Below are 16,307 nucleotides of genomic sequence, written 5' to 3'. Positions count from 1 at the left end.
GACGTAGTTCGTAGAACCGTCTTTGAAATTTACGATCGTGGCGAATTTTCTACTGCCAAAAAGATAACGTACTCTTCACGGGACAAAATATCTTACAAAGGCTGTACAACTTCCACCTTGAGAATATTGAAACAATTATGCAGTCCCTCTGGCATAATCAGGTATGTTCTTTTCTCCCATTAAGTTTATTATATGTTATATTATCTAATGTTCCGTGCTCTCCGTGACAAGGCGTTTCGCTCAACCACGCTGTCTCTTTTCCGTGTGAGATTTCGATTTGATTTGATTTTGATTTGATTTAGTTTATTTTACTTCGCGTTTTGTGCCTCTTGGCTAATTTGCGAAGATGGGGATGAGTGATGAAATGATGAAATTGATGAATGGACATTCACAAACAACCAAGCCCGACCGGGATTCGAACCCGGGACCCTTGGCGTCGCAGCGCGATGTGCTAACCACTCGGCCACAGGGTCGGGCATGTGAGATTTCGACATGGCACCGCTGCAGTGCACTGCTATTGGCTATCGCCATATGCAGGAGATTTGACGCGCACTATAGCCCTATGTAAAACAGTTATATTTAGACCTCTCAATGCATTCCTTCAATTTGTTCACTACATTTTGATTTGGTTGATTTGTTGTTTTAAGTCCACTTTATGCACAGTAAGGCTAATCGGGACTGGACCTACAGTTTAAAGTGGGATCCGAACCACTTGTGCCTCCACCGGGTATCGAACCCGGGACCCCTTGATTACAAGGCGACGACGCTACCACTGCGCCATCGTGGAGGCCACACTACATTTTGAATTACACTGTATGTTTGATTCCTCTATCTAAAGACAATAATGCCTGTAATATGGCACAATTGTCCACACGTCAAACAAACTCTTTCCATATCATCCCCAACATTCCTTCTGTTACCATAGACTCAGGATATAGAAATTACTTCCTACACCCTTTGTGGCAGACGATCAGTAACGGTTCAAGATTGGAATAAACAATATTTTGTATATTTATATACACATAACCCTTTTCTGTTTTAGGATTTTAGGAGGGGGGAGCGCCTTCTTCCCTGAAGTCTTCCCTTACCTCTTTCCTTATGTTCAAGGGAACGAAGGGCGAGCTGAAAATCTTGATAGTCTTAACCTCTGCAGGTTTGTTGGAGTTCTCCCTGACCATGAAGAGGACAAGGGCGTATTCTGCAAGGGTCCCGAACACGAACAGGATACAGCCCAGATCTTTAAGGAGAAAAGTATGCTGTCATTACTTATAGGGTGTAGAAATTGAGAGCAAAATCAGTACTAAAAAAATACTACAATACTTTTAAAGGCAGCAAACTGGTGGTTTAGGATTAGCAAAGAAAAAGCAAACAGTAGGGAGCCAACCTCCGTCGTACGAGTGGTTCAGGGTCCCAACTTCCGAGTGTTTGGTTACCCCGTGAATCCCCACCTAGGTTCCCAAATATGTCTAGATGTCACCTGTCGCGTGGGGCGTGGGCGAATTCGAAGTGTCCACCATGTCGGCCCCACGCCTCACCGGTCTCCCACCGAGGTGGGAGTCCAGAGTTGCATGGGATCTGCGTTTCAAAGTGCAGGAACCTATGGTCACGCGGCTCCTCTCGTAGCTACTAACCAGCATTACTTTGGCCGCGTTCTAAACGCCAGTAGGGTAATACTAAACTGCCTCTACAACTGCAGGGGTCCCGGGTTCGAATCCCTGCATGGGCATGGGTGTTCTTTGTGAGTGTCCTCCCTTCATCAGTTTCAAAGTATCATTACTCATCCTAACATTAGCCGACCCCCGTGGCGGAGTGGTTAGCACATCGCGCTACGATGACAGTGGTCCTAGGTTCGAATCCCCCCGGTCTGGGCATGGATGTTTTTGAGTGTCCATTCATCAATTTCATCATACCAACCCTCATCCCCATCTTCGCAAATTAGCCAAAAGTGGGACAAAGAGCGAAGTAAAATAAAGCAAATAAAGGAATTAAGCATAAAGTGAATATCCAAACATCAACCTACATGTTAGATTCGTACATGGTGACAAGAGTCAGAAGTGTTGTGACAATGAGAGCCACTCGACCAGGCACCACAGAGGGCGTCACCAGGAAGCTGCACCACGACACCACCACGAACACTGTGCTGGGGAAGAAGTCGGACAGGATGAACTTCTTCAGATCTCGCTCCATGATGAACCTCGCGATGAGCCGTGAAAAGTTTCCTGTGAAATGTAAAAGTTTGTGTTACTTTTTACAGGTGTGTGTATTTCTTGTTGCTTTAGCCCCTTTTTCTATCTATCTAGTTTACCACGACAATGAGATGGATGACAAGTTAATAAAATATATGAAAGAATCCTTCACGTGGATTCAACCCTATGACCCTATCGTACCTTTGTAGCGCGCTACGTTAACTAAATGATTTTATGACAGTTACCATCTACAATATATTTTACTACCCTTTCAGAGTGAGAAAATATTAATCGGTAGCACGTTACACAGAGATTTGCATCCCATTTTAAACTGTAGATCCAGTCCCCAGTAATCTATCTAAGCAGAAAATGGACTTACATCAGACCTGGTCGAAGAGTGCTCTTTCTCATATGCAGCGATAAGAGGGGCGGATAGGAGAAAGAGAACTAGGCAGGAGGCTTCGTCGGTTGCGTTCGTGCAGTGGGAAACCTCTCGTCATCTGATTCTTGATTGACAGTGTAGTGGCATTGTAATTATGCCAGAAGAAGCAGTAGGTGGTTCGGTGGAAAAAAGGGCTCTTTCCCCCTGCAGTATTTTGTTGAAGGATTCGTAGCATCGAAATGAGCAAAACATTATGGAGTACATGAATATTATCTATAAATATGCAGAAGTCAACAAAATATTACATAGCATCAATGTACCTTAAATTACACTATGTCTCCAGTAATTTCTCTAAACACCCTGCCTCATAGATATCGGTGTATGTGTGTGTGTGTGTGTGTGTGTGTGTTTACAGCACATGCTGTGCCCTTCCACAAAAAAATTCTACATTCGCCTATGGATCTGCTCCCCTCCCCTCCTCAAAAAGATCCTGGGTACGGGCCTGAAAATGAGCTTTATTTTATGTTACCTAGACAATATATTATAAAACTAAGCTTACATGACACCGCGAAAGCTTGAGATGACATTCTGTATTGTTTACTAATGTTAGAATAACAGATGCATAGTCCATTGTCGATCCCTGTGGAGCAGTGGTTAGAACATCGCACTACGACGCCTGGGGTCCTGGGGTCCTGGGGTCAAATCCCGGCCTGGGCATGGATGTTTGTGAGTGTCCATTCATCAATTTCATCATATCATCACTCATCCCCATCTTCGCAAATTAGCCAAAAGTGGCACAAAAAGCAAAGTAAAATAAATCAAATCTAATAAAGCATAATCTATTGTCAAGAGTTAAAATAAAAGAGAAAAGAAAACGAACAGAATACAGACGAACGGAAAAGCTTTGGTATTTAACACAATAAGGTAAAATGCAGTACTAGCATGAATATAGAATAGTACATGTCGGAAAAATATTTGAAAATATGGAAATTATATGTAACAATAACTAAAATATGTAGAATATGTGCGTAACTGATATATGTAAAAGAATAGAAAATATAAATAGCATTTTCAGTGCTAACGTGCCACGTGATTCGCAATAATAATACAAAATAACAATAAGTTTAGTAGAGTATGAAAATAAGTATGTATTTATATGTAAATCCATTCACATAGACAAAAAAGCAAGCAACAATGAACAACCGAACACATTTACTCTGCGAAACCTACACCATAGTATCGCGCATGTTTCTTCTTCCTGTCCCATTTACGTTCCGCTATTTCTATTCGAGCTAGGCACGTCGAAGAGTATTATGTATACGTTAAAACAATCAGATTTCCTGCAAAAGAGGAAGCATAGCATTCTGACTGAAGAAAAATTGAGTCCTGTAAGAAAAGAGTTGTTCATTGAGATCATAAGTGTAAATTGTTTCATGAATAACAATTGACAATAATTTAAAAATTAATAGTCAGTCCGGGATAATAACTTTAATTCCTCATGGCACACACCGAGATGCTGAACCTTGGCAAGGACTGAAAAGTGTCACCTGCCTAGCTGTCAAACCGAATTGGTTTATCATGAGCCCATTTCAGTCTTGCCAGGTCTCTGGTATAGGTACCTAAAATATAGTAGTGGATTATTAGGTATAGTTACACATACTAAACATAGAAAGTATGCGAATATGGAATACCAGTGAATCTGCTATGACGTCGGGTAACATGTGCCATATCACAGTTGGAGTGAAATACGTTGAATACTGCCAAACTTCTACGGTGGCGAGACCAGCCTAGTTGTGTTCTTAGAGAATTCCGTTCGTCATTTGGTTGCGCTAAGCTTTACATTGGAGCTTGATGCACTGTTCTATTCAAACATCATTTTCACCAAAGTGAAGGGTTTCTCATCAACATCTTTTAGATGATGTAGCAGGTCCCAAGTTTCCAAATATGACGGTCTTGTGAAGCTAAGAATTAATAGGTTATATAGCGCGACGGCAGGGTAGCTCCAATTGGCTAAAATACCGTATGTTTATTAAAAAAAGAACACTTGGTGTTATTTGATCACACTGACAATAGAAAAACTTTATTCCGCTCTACGTTATGTGGTTTTCTTTTGCTTGTTTCTGGTATTCCTTATCGTTTTCTGAGTTGAGCATTTTGTACTTTTCAAAAATATGTTTTCGCGTCTTCATTCTATTTATTGAGAACGAATAAATGCCCTTGCAAATGTATGTATGCTATACAAGCACTTTTTCATAATGGTAAGATTGTCCACATTTACGTTATTCCACATTTGCATACTTCTCTCTAAGCATAATAATAGGAAATTGATATATAATTTAGGCCTATAATCATGTAGATTGTGAAATAAATGGTTATATGTTAAGAACAATAATTATGACTTAAAAATAACTACACAGAAATGTCTGTAAATGTCAAAGTCGACATAAGTAAAACAACTGATTTAATTGTAACACATGCATTTTTTATTGTATAATTGTACAGGGTGGCTCAATAAGTCACTTAACACCCTCAGTACAAGGCCACTGCGGCATGGAATTTGAAATTGGCGATGACCAATCGTTATCTGGCCAAGGGGGAACCACATTGACGGCACCCACACGGTCGGCGGCCATCTTGATGTCCGCCATCTTGATGTCCGCCATCTTGAATTCAACTTCAGAATTTTAAGTGGGAAGGGGATCGTGCGACATATGAAAATGGGCTAGAATTTCACGAGAAATGCAATGGTGAACGTTTTTTCGACGTATCTTTAACCAGTAAAAAGTTATGACTGAATTCTTGTACCAATTTGCTCCTTTTCGAGGTGTTAGAAAAATGCCTTAAAGTTTGTTTAGCGCTTCGGTAATGCATCGAGATCAAAGTGACGTCTATGGAGAGACGTTCGCATGCCATTGCGCATTATTTTAATCAGATATATCCATGAAGAGCTGTGCATTATGAATGGTTGTCGCGAACAATTTACAGTGTGACGCTTCCATTGAATTAAAAGTCCTTCACAGTGACAAGGCTAAAGTTTATGTTCATAAGGAAGTTCAAAAACAGAATATTCGATGATTTTTATCTGATAACCCATTTTCGACAGATCAAAGCTGAATGGTTAGTGTTGGTAAGTTAATGGTGTGGCGTGCTGTGTGGAACACGATTGGTTAGTCAATTTTCCATCAACGGAACCTTAAATGCTTAGGGTTACTTGGATTTGTTAAATAAACAGTTTTTTCATCCTTGGTTATGGAAGAAGGTACTTTTTACAGAGTTTTTTCAATAGGGAAGAACACCAGAACACTTATGGGAACGTTATGAACCAGTTTTTGTCCAAAGTTAGTTATCAGATGACAAGGGTCACATATTCTGTTTATAAACTTCCTTATGAACATAAACATTAGCCTTGTCACTGTGAAGGACTTTTAATTCAATGGAAGCGTCACACTGTAAATTGTTCGCGACAACCATTCATAATGCACAGCTCTTCATGGATGTATCCGATTAAAATAATGTGCAATGGCATGCGAACGTCTCTCCATAGACGTCACTTTGATCTCGATGCATTACCGAAGCGCTAAACAAATTTTAAGGCATTTTTCTAACACCTCGAAAAGGAGCAAATTGATACAAGAATTCAGTCATAACTTTTTACTGGTTAAAGATACGTCGAAAAAACCTTCACCATTGCATTTCTCGTGAAATTCTAGCCCATTTTAATATTTCGCACGACCCCCTTCCCATTTAAAATTCTGAAGTTGAATTCAAGATGGCCGCCGACCGTGTGGGTGGCGTCAATGTGATTTCCCCTTGGCCTGATAACGATTGGTCATCACCATTTCCATGTTGCGCGCTGCAGTGGCCTTGTACTGGGGGTGTTAAGTGACTTATTGAGCCACCCTGTATGTGAATCACCCTGCACGGAAGTAGTGAAGACTGTCGTTTTGTAATCAAAGTGGTGTTAGGTTCAATTTCCGGTGGGAACGAATTCCATTATTTCGATCCCACTGAAAATGCAAAATCCGGATTAGCATATCTAAGCATCAAATTGAACTACGACAGAGAGGCCACTAGAAATTTTGGCATGGATGAAATACGGTCGGCTCACAGATTAAGTACATAAGACAGTAACCAAGTAACTAACGAACTCTCAGACATTCATAAACACAAATTTTTATAACATCATAAAATTATATGTCATTAAAGTTAATAAGCTAAAGGCCCGGGTTCGATACCCGGTGGAGGCTCATAGTGGTTTGGATCCCACTTTAAACTGTAGGTCCAGTCCCGATTAGCCTGCCTGTGCATAAAGTGGACTTAAAACACCAAATCAATCAATCAATCAATAACCTAAAGGGTGTTCCGTATAGGACGCCGAATTTGAATCGAGTGATATTGTTTTGTTTCGAGGTAGGCAGACCTGTTCTTACCAATGTTGGTATCTGTTGTCATGCCGATTAATGTAGCCTCAATTCTTTTGACTCGTTTGTTGTGGTTACGATATCGAACAGTTTACGATTGAGCAACGTGTTGTCATTGTGAAGACATTTTACCAAAGTGGCCGGCAAGGTCATGTGATCTTACACCCGGTGATTTCTTCATATGGGGGTTTGTGAAATTACAGGTGTATGCCAACAAACCACGAACCCTTTTGGAGCTGAAGGAGGAAATCAGACGGGTGACTGGAGACATCAAGACAGACATCTGTGAGAGGGTTATCAATAATTTTGTGGAGCGTATAAATGCATGGAGACTCAGTAGGGGTGGACATATGCCTGACATTGTCTTTCGTACGTAAATGGGAGATGTTACTGCTTACATATATGTGAAATATAACTATTTTCATGATATTTTCCTTATTTTTATTTAATTTTCTAATTCGGCGTCCTATACGGAACACCCTACATATCAATGCTTTGTCAAACCTTTTAGTATCGTGGGCCAATTTCATAACTAGAAACAAAAAGTTACATACAGTTCCTTTGTTAGATACTTACTCATTGTTAAGTTGACGTCACAAACTTGGATGTCGAAAGGATAGGAAGAAAAATCGAATGGACAAGGTACTACAAGAATGAACCTGGAAATACAACAGAGGAACGAAATCTTTAATATTCAAAGACAGATTTATTAACCTTAAGCAACAGCTATCCTCTAGAGTCTAATACTTCTTTCTGCAATTTACAAAAAAAAGAACATCAAACCTTCATATATAGCCCTAACTAAGTAGGCTATAATCTATAATCAGGTTAGGTTCTAACCCTGGTTACGGCATACGTTTATGGATATATCAGTGTGTTTATCCCGTCAGCCATTTAACCAGTTTATCTTCATCGTAGAGAATAACCCAAGATGCAGTAAAGCAGCCTAAAATAACCGAAATCGCTTTCAATCATTTTCCACCGTTTGCAAAAAGCTTTTCGAGAGCAGATATAATAGAAATACGGTGGAATGATTTTTGGTTAGAAGAATAATATTCACTAATATTTATTAAAATGGAATTCTTTCAACGGCAGCCACCTTGCGCATGATGGACTATAAGGGGTAGAATTTATTAGTAGGGTACTGTTTCCTTTCTAAAAATTTAGGATGAGGACAATGTATCCGTTCGTTTTCGTGGAAGTAGTTTGTGGGCTCTATTTGTGCACTGATATTAGTGCTCGCATAGTTCATTGGTAGCCTGACTCAATATATTGATTCTAATAATATTATACGTAGAAAGCTTGTTTCGAGGATTTGTTAGCTGCTCCGACAAGCGGTCAGCAAAAAAGTAACCGTTGTCTCATGCATGCCAGCTCTCGTGGCAAACGGAACAGGCAAGACTGTTTTGAGCATTTATTTCCTGTGCTTGCATACGGCCTGACAACCAAAAAACCAATCGTTGTACTGGTGGAGGACCATAGCAGTTTGCATCCCACTTTGTAGGTTCAGTCCCAATTTACCTATCTGTCCATAAAAGAGGACTTAAAACAAAGCCCAATGAATCAAAAAACAATCGTTCCTAATATAGCTAAAATGCCATTTCTTGTCCATTTGTAACTGTGGGAAACTGTGATGGTATTCTAACGTGATATTTTTAAAAAATTGTCGCCTCGCCAGTGTTCTGTACTTTTGACTAGAAACAGTTACTTTTTATCCCTATTTGCAGACGATATATTCCAGGAAGTTATTTCCAACATGTGCGTATTACCAACTTCAACGTTGCCATCAATTAACGACTCGGGAGCTTGCAAGTGCAAGCAACAAGCCTTCTGATTACAAGGTTTCAACGTGTTTGTACAGCTACAATGTCCTACAGTTTCTCCTGGAACAGTTTGCATGTGCTTCTAAACAACAGTTTAGACCAGGGATCGCCAAACCGTCGACCGCAAGCTACCAGTAGCTCGCGTGTCATTTCCTGTAGCTCGTGAGGGGTTTGGCTAGACTGTAAAGGTAAGAGCGGCAATGTTTGAGTGGCAGAAATATTTGCTTTTGCCGACAGATGGACATCTGGACAACTCGTTTCAATATCTGTGACAACATATTCACCAAACCTAACAAATATTGTAGATGAAAATTAGTGTCATCCTTATTAACATGGTAAGAAGCAAGATGATAGAGATTAGGGGCAAGTTTTTATATTTTTCTGTGTTTGCGAAAAAAAAAGTATATACATGTTTCGAAATCTCATTAAGAAATGACAGCCTCTGTATGTTGCATAGAAATTAAAAATAATAATTTGATGTGATTTGATTTGATTGGACTTCTGTTATTTAGCGTCGCTTTTATGACACTTTTGGCAAATGGCGACGATAACGATGAGTGATGTCGGTGTTATTTCGCACGATAGTCATTTTCGTGTTTGTTCGCACGGTTTCTTATCACATCGCAATCAGGGTGTTGTTTCGCACGGCTGCACCAGGCGAACAGAAAGCATAGAGGAATTAAAGATTAATCGAATGAAAATCAAAATAAATTAGGAATGAAGGAGAATGAGAAAGCATAGAGGAATTAAAGATTAATGGAATGAACACATGTTGTTTGTTTGGTAGTCATTTTCCTTTCCAAATTGAATAACAGTATTTGTTAATGCTTTGCATCCAAGGGCGTATTATTGTCTTTATTTTGTTTTCGTTTGTGGTTATTTTCATTCCTTATTTATTTTGATTTTCATTCGATTAATCTTTAATTCCTCTAGGCTTTCTCTTCGCCTGGTGCAGCCGTGCGAAACAACACCCTGATTGCGATGAGATAAGAAACCGTGCGAACAAACACGAAATCAAAGTCGTGCGAAACAACACACAAACCTCAACCCCCGGCGTTTTAACAATTATTACATATCTTAAAGTTGTTTTTTTTATAAACCAACAAAGAATCGTGAAAAATTCAATCCACACTTGGTATTTCGTCATGTATTTTCAAATGTTGGAAGTAGCTCAAAGGCTCGGAGAATTTGGAAACCTTTGGCTTTTAGACCAAACGGGATTACAAAATTCAACTGTAAAAGTATGCACACATTCAGATTAGTAGCTGTAGAAGTGGAGTAGTAAAGCTGCTCACCCATAGAAATACCTCACTATATGATCTTTCAATACAAATATCACTGCTTTGGATCCTGGCCTCGGGGTCATAGACTCCATGTTAGACACCTGAATGGTGGGCTTCCATATTATCTTCATTTGTTCTTCGCTTAACGCAGTAACGCTTCCTTTTGTACTCACATACACATCCTTCCACCGCATGTTAAAGTAGAAGTTCAACCTAAGATACTGAAAGTGCAAAACAAACGCATTGGGCATAAAAACAGTAATTAAAATTTTATTTAATTTGATAAAATTAATAATTTACCGAAGAGTTGTTTTGTTCCACATATTTTGTTTTATCTTTGTTAATATCCAAACTTATCTCCTTTTCTGCACTTAAGAGCAATTTAGTAGTGGCGGGGATTCAGGGACCAGTTTCCCGCCACTTTTTGCCACTTTTGCCCCCGCAAACCTTATCTACAAAGGTAAAGTAAACTGTCCTCTCCCCACCCCCCGCAGTTTTTCACCTTACCCCCCAATTTTGAAACCAATTGCCGCCACTGCAATTTAGTATTTTTGTAATTGTATAATCCCCTAATAAGTCATCATTGCATGCCTAGCGCTGAATGCTGTTTTGTCGTATATCCAATAATTGTCGGCTATCAGTTGATGACGTTATCGTGTTCCATACATGTCAATGCCTCACGTTCCGTAGCGATGAATCTGGTTGTGAGGCGGCTTTAATTATCAACAATACTAAAATGTTTATGCAAATCTTTAAGTATTCGAAATCCACATAAATCAAATTTTAATCAGCTCTCCTGTGAAATTCGTGCAGATCGACAAACGACAAAATAATATTCAGCCGGCAATTTCATGACTCAGTTACATCATTAACTTACGTCACCCATAAAATTATTTTGAATATGTTGGAGCCTATTCATTGTTCTATTTGTTTTCGAATACTTACCCTGTGTATTTCGCTAATTTCAGCTATCTGATAGATAACTACACTAAGATATGTAACAACGGGTTTACCTGCAAGATAAAATAAATAGTTATAATGTAATATCAAAATGTGAGATTTGAACAAATCTCAGACAAAAGTATTTACAAAAATATTTTTTTTCAGTATGTGTTGCTACGTTGATGAAATAAGTGTGCTTCAAAAATCACAATGCTCCTGTTCATAGATTCGCAGTTGCTGTGGTTAATTTTCTTGAAATTCCGTTTGAAGTTTTTGTAGCGTCCATTTTAAACTCTCGTTTTAATTCTTAGGTCGATATTTAGGTCATAGATCTTAACTGATTTGATATATGAATGAAAGCAACTTGAAGGTAATACACTTACCATCTTCTGTAGGAGTTTTACTGTTGAAGTATCCGTCTTGGAAAGCCACGTTTTGTTGAGTTACATTAGATGAGGCACCAACAGGACTGTCAAAGAAAACGGCATTTATTTTTTTATTTTTTTATTTATTCATTTATTTATTTAGTATCCAAGTTTAGGGATGCTACCAAGACTCCCTGCCTCATTCGAGTGATTGATCGATCTTTTTATAGTAAGGGTACATCAGAACCTAGGCTATTTTTCCCGTCATGCAATACGGGGATAAGTCTCTTAACTAAAACAAAATTTAGGAAAGACTCATAACAAGGAAAAAGTATCTGTTAAAAATTTATTTACAGTAAAACCTCGTTAATCCGAATCCGATAAGCCGGACTTCGCTTAATCCGGACAGACAACAGGCAAAAGGCAAAAGAGAACAAAAACAGAAAGCAAGGTTTTAAATGTGGCTAGAAGTCAATAAGGGAACTTACCATGGAAAAGGCAGTCACCCACTGATGAAATTCTGTTTTCCGCAGACTTTGTACTGTATTGTATAGTGTATTTAGGCCTCTAATGTTCTTATAGTTTATTTCAGTAAATCCGGACTTTCGTTAAACCGGTTAACTTATCCCCGCATTAGTCCGGATTAACGAGGTTTTACTGTACCCAATTTATAAAACTAATTCATGCCTTCATTATTTAATAAGAACTACAATTATACTTTATTTTTTATGTTTTTTGCGTCTTTCTCTTTTATTTTTTCTTGTGTTTTTATCTTTTTTTTGGTATCTCAATGTTCTTAGTTTTTTATAGATTTCATTTCTTGGTATCTTAAATATTTAGTTTTTATATATTTAACATACAGTGAGCTATAAAAATCCATTTATAAAATGTAATGTAGAGATGGTTAAGTGGAAGAAAAGGCTTGTGCCTTAACTTCGCCATCCAAAACAAGGAATAAATAAATAAATAAAGAAATAAAATATCCTTACTTAATTTAAAAGCTGAGGCTATAAAGAAGCACTCCCCCCCAGGACAAACGCAGGACAACACAACTCTACAAAATATTATCTTAGCCATGGGTCCAGACGCCAGAGCCTCGTTGACCTGTAAGGATTAGTGACAAAGTCTACTAAGTGGAAATGAGGTTGTATTTTTAGTTCCTTACCAGAAGGGCACCCTGACCTCGTTCGAGAGTGGTATGAGGTCAGGAAAATTAATCTAAACCAATTTTACAATACTGCCTCTTAAAAGGTACCAATCGGATATCTAATCGTTTTCATAATGATTTTCATACGCTAACAAAGTTTATGTGATTACATAAGGTACCTAAACCAAATATGGCCTACCTAAGGTTGATGATTATTTCTAATGCTGAACAAAGTCAGAATGGTAAAACTAATTGCAAAATTCAAAAGATGGAATATTTTTGGACATTTACTTAAAATTGGAGTCAGTTCCAAATAATGGGTGCAGTGAAGATGTTTTTCAAAAGTTACGTTTAGGCCATATTGGGTACATATGTACTATAGATACAGCCAACAGATTCAGTCACTTCATTCTGACAGTCTAATTGACATACTAACATCATATGTTGAATTAACCTTGTAAGTATTTGGAAACAGAAAATAGGCCATATTGGGCCATACCTTACTACATATATTGCTTACACTGCATACAATGTATCTGAATACATTGCACAGGAAATAGTTTTGATTTGGGATAATTCTTCTTATTCCTTTCTGCCTATATTACTGATGATGGCAGCAGATCTCGGCATGATCTTGAGTTCACATGGATTTGTCTTCTTCTCGGACTCGATAGGTCTCGAAGAGTAGGGTTTCGTTCTCGTCAAATTTCAAGACGAGAACGGGACTAGTGAACGAGATTCACGCACGGCTTCGGATATTTTGCAACATTCGTATCATCACCCTTGACATTTTCAACATTCTCCCAACCCTCGGCCTTACCAAGTCATCTAGCGTATGTATATGTGGAATGTATTTGGAATCTATAGTAAAACCATAACTAACTCTATGACATTCCTAAAATTAAATGGTATGACTCAGTTGTTAGCATATGCAGATGATGTAGATTTATTAGGGGACGATATAAATACAATTAAGAAAAATGCTAAAATATTTTTCAAAACTGCTAAAGAGATAGGTTTGGAAGTTAACAAAGAGAAAACTAAATGTATGGTTACAGGCCGAAACCAAGTGTTAGGTAATAATCAAAATCTAATTATTGATAACAACTCGTTTGAACCAGTTTCCAAATTCAAATACTTAGGAGTAATATTAACAAGTGAAAATTATATTGAAGAGGAAATAAAAAGTCGGATTAATTCAGGAAACGCATGTTACTTCTCTCTTCATAAACTTTTGTCTTCTCGTTTAATATCTAAGAAACTAAAAGTTAAAATATACAAAAGAGTAATTTTGCCTGTAGTATTATATAGGTGTGAAACTTGGTCCTTTACATTGAAAGTGGAACATAAATTGAGAGTATTTGAAAATAAGATCCTTAGGAAAATCTTTGGACCTAAAAGGGATGAGGAGACAGGTGAGTGGAGAAGGTTACATAATTTAGAACTACATAATTTGTATTCATGTCCAGATATTATTAGAATAATTAAATCAAGAAGACTTAGGTGGGCAGACCATGTGGTACGAATGGGAGAGGAAAGAGGAGTTCACAGGATTCTTGTTGGGAAACCTGATGGTAAGAGACCAGTAGGAAGGCCAAGACGAAGATGGAGGGACAACGTTGAGATGGACCTAAGGGAAATCGGTAGGGATGGAATAGAGTATATAGAACTTGCTCAAGATAGGGACAGATGGAAGGCCTGTGTTGCTGCAGCCATGAACCTTCGGGTTAGAGAGTTAGTTAGTTATGACATTCCTAAACTCGAAGTTTAATTTCAGCCGCAAATTTTTTTTTCGCTCTCTCGCTGTCCTGGTCAAGATCAATCCACTCTTGTCCATATTTATCGATTTCCATCAGACGCATCTTAATTGTCTTTGTATCTTCACCTCGGCATTCCTGCAGGCCTCTCTCATCACGTTTTACAACAATGACTGCCCATAGTAATCTTCTTGATTACTGGCACAGTTTTTGAAATGTCACACCAAGCACTAAGTCTAGAGGCATGTTTTTGCAAACATGAAAAGTTGTGGTCCACGATAAATTTCCAAGAATAACATGTAACATAACTCCTTTCTTAATATTCATAAGGTTATTGTCACCAACTATCAAGATCCCATTCTCGAACAGTTCCCCTAGTCTTTATTCGTTCTAATAGACTTTCACTAATTAAACTATATGTTGACGCAGAATCTAAACATGCCAGTAAATTCAGATTATTGATTTTACAGTCAACAAACACAGCAGTCACATAAGTTCCACCACCTTGCCTGGGTCCTATGTCACTACGCGATCTTTGCAAAGCAAATTTAGCACCTCTCATCTGCATCGGACACCATGGCTCAAAATGATCTCTTGCTGAACATGTACGACAATATTTGGGAGTATAGTCTTTGAATGCATGGCCTTTAGCCTTGAATTGTCTTTCCATATTATGCAATCCCAAAAAATCTTTGGACAAATAAGAAAGTTTTTCTAAAACTTTCAACTCGTTCTGCAATTCATTTAAAGTATTACGTATCCCCTTTAGATACAATTTTTCGGAATACTGAGGTTTAAGTCTATCCACAAGATAACTTACAAATGTACTTTCATCAATATCATACTGCAAAATCTTAGCAGCTTGAACTCTACTTTCGAAATACTCTAAGGGAGTTTCATTGTCTCTTTGATTACCCATTACATACTTATTACATAAATACTGCCTCCCAATAGAAGTTGCATACTTATTTCAGATCATTTATACTACATCATTCCAAGGGATATTTTCAATTATATATTTCATCCATAATTTACCCATTTCAGCATTTAATTTTGGTAAAACTGCGAGCATAATCTCGTGAGAAGGAAACATTTTTCTGTCTTTAATACCCTGCAATACATACAGATATCGATACAGGCTTTCAGCATTAATTTCCCTAACTATTGGTACAGTAGCTATTAATTGAGTCAAATTTTCTTTAGCCATTTCCATGTTTCTCAAATCGGACCTATTATATAATACTCTTTCGTCTTCATCAGACGACGACGAACTTTCCAAAGGCTTACTTGGGCGTCTTTTCACCCACCGGGGTTTTCAAGGTACCTTTACGTACGTTTCTACATCTTCCCCCTCCCTTTGTCGTCCTTGGGCATTTTCTGGAGTGTGTTGAAAGGGTCCAACAAATTCATTTAACAACTGCGAAGCAGAATGTTCTCTACGAGTTGATGAAAGTGGGGGAAAAGGCGGAACAAAATTCCTCCCATCCACTGTTCCCGTAATATCTATTGTATAAAAATTCCGAGATGTAGCCATATTACCGCACAATTTTACAGTCTAACCAAACTAGAAATATTGATAGCCAATTGTACACAAGCACCACAGACACAACAACCATGTAACCATGCTCTGCTCTTATAATCCTGTACGTCTCTTATTTCCCCTTTATAAATAATAAAGAAGTGAGACGAGGATTATATTATCTGCACAGTGGAAGTTAATTATCTTTCAGTAGGTAATTAAACTATTTATTGTAAGCTTAATATTCATTCAATCATAATATTTATTAACTAATCAAATCATTAAATATACTTTCCAAATGTATATATGCATAACATGGTTCATTCATAACCAATCAAAACACCTAAGAACCACATTTTAGTTAACTCAACAAAAATAACTATGTATTATCTCCCAATTAAATTATAACAGTCCGTCCAATTAGATTGTCAAAAGTCAGTACGTAACGGCTATACGAGTCCGAGTCAACTGCAGCCCCGCCC

The 16,307-nt window shown here is 38.0% G+C and overlaps 1 protein-coding gene across 1 annotated transcript; it reads right to left on the bottom strand.

Moving 5' to 3' along the window:
* Positions 1 to 1,140: 1,140 nt before the first annotated feature.
* On the bottom strand, positions 1,141 to 14,976 carry LOC145992435 (glycine receptor subunit alpha-2-like). Its single transcript, XM_083128820.1, has 6 exons — positions 14,775 to 14,976; positions 11,041 to 11,108; positions 10,120 to 10,316; positions 7,566 to 7,648; positions 2,021 to 2,219; positions 1,141 to 1,237 (listed from the first exon to the last, which is right to left on the bottom strand). Exons 1-6 carry the CDS (start codon positions 14,974 to 14,976, stop codon positions 1,141 to 1,143), a joined length of 846 nt encoding a protein of 281 aa, XP_082984946.1.
* Between the last annotated feature and the right edge of the window lie 1,331 nt (positions 14,977 to 16,307).

Source organism: Lepisma saccharinum, chromosome 9 (assembly GCF_977018435.1).
Source record: "Lepisma saccharinum chromosome 9, izLepSacc3.1, whole genome shotgun sequence".
Taxonomy (NCBI): Eukaryota; Metazoa; Arthropoda; class Insecta; order Zygentoma; family Lepismatidae; genus Lepisma; species Lepisma saccharinum.
This window is presented reverse-complemented; position numbering and strand designations above follow the sequence as displayed.

Coding starts and splice junctions, on each gene's coding strand:
- LOC145992435 (XM_083128820.1), bottom strand. CDS start 14,976: ATGGAAAGACAATTCAAGGCTAAAGGCCATGCATTCAAAGACTATACT. Junction 11,109..14,774: donor GACTGCTGTGTTTGTTGACT/GTAAAATCAATA, acceptor TTTATCTTGCAG/GTAAACCCGTTGTTACATAT. Junction 10,317..11,040: donor AAATTAGCGAAATACACAGG/GTAAGTATTCGA, acceptor TTGCACTTTCAG/TATCTTAGGTTGAACTTCTA.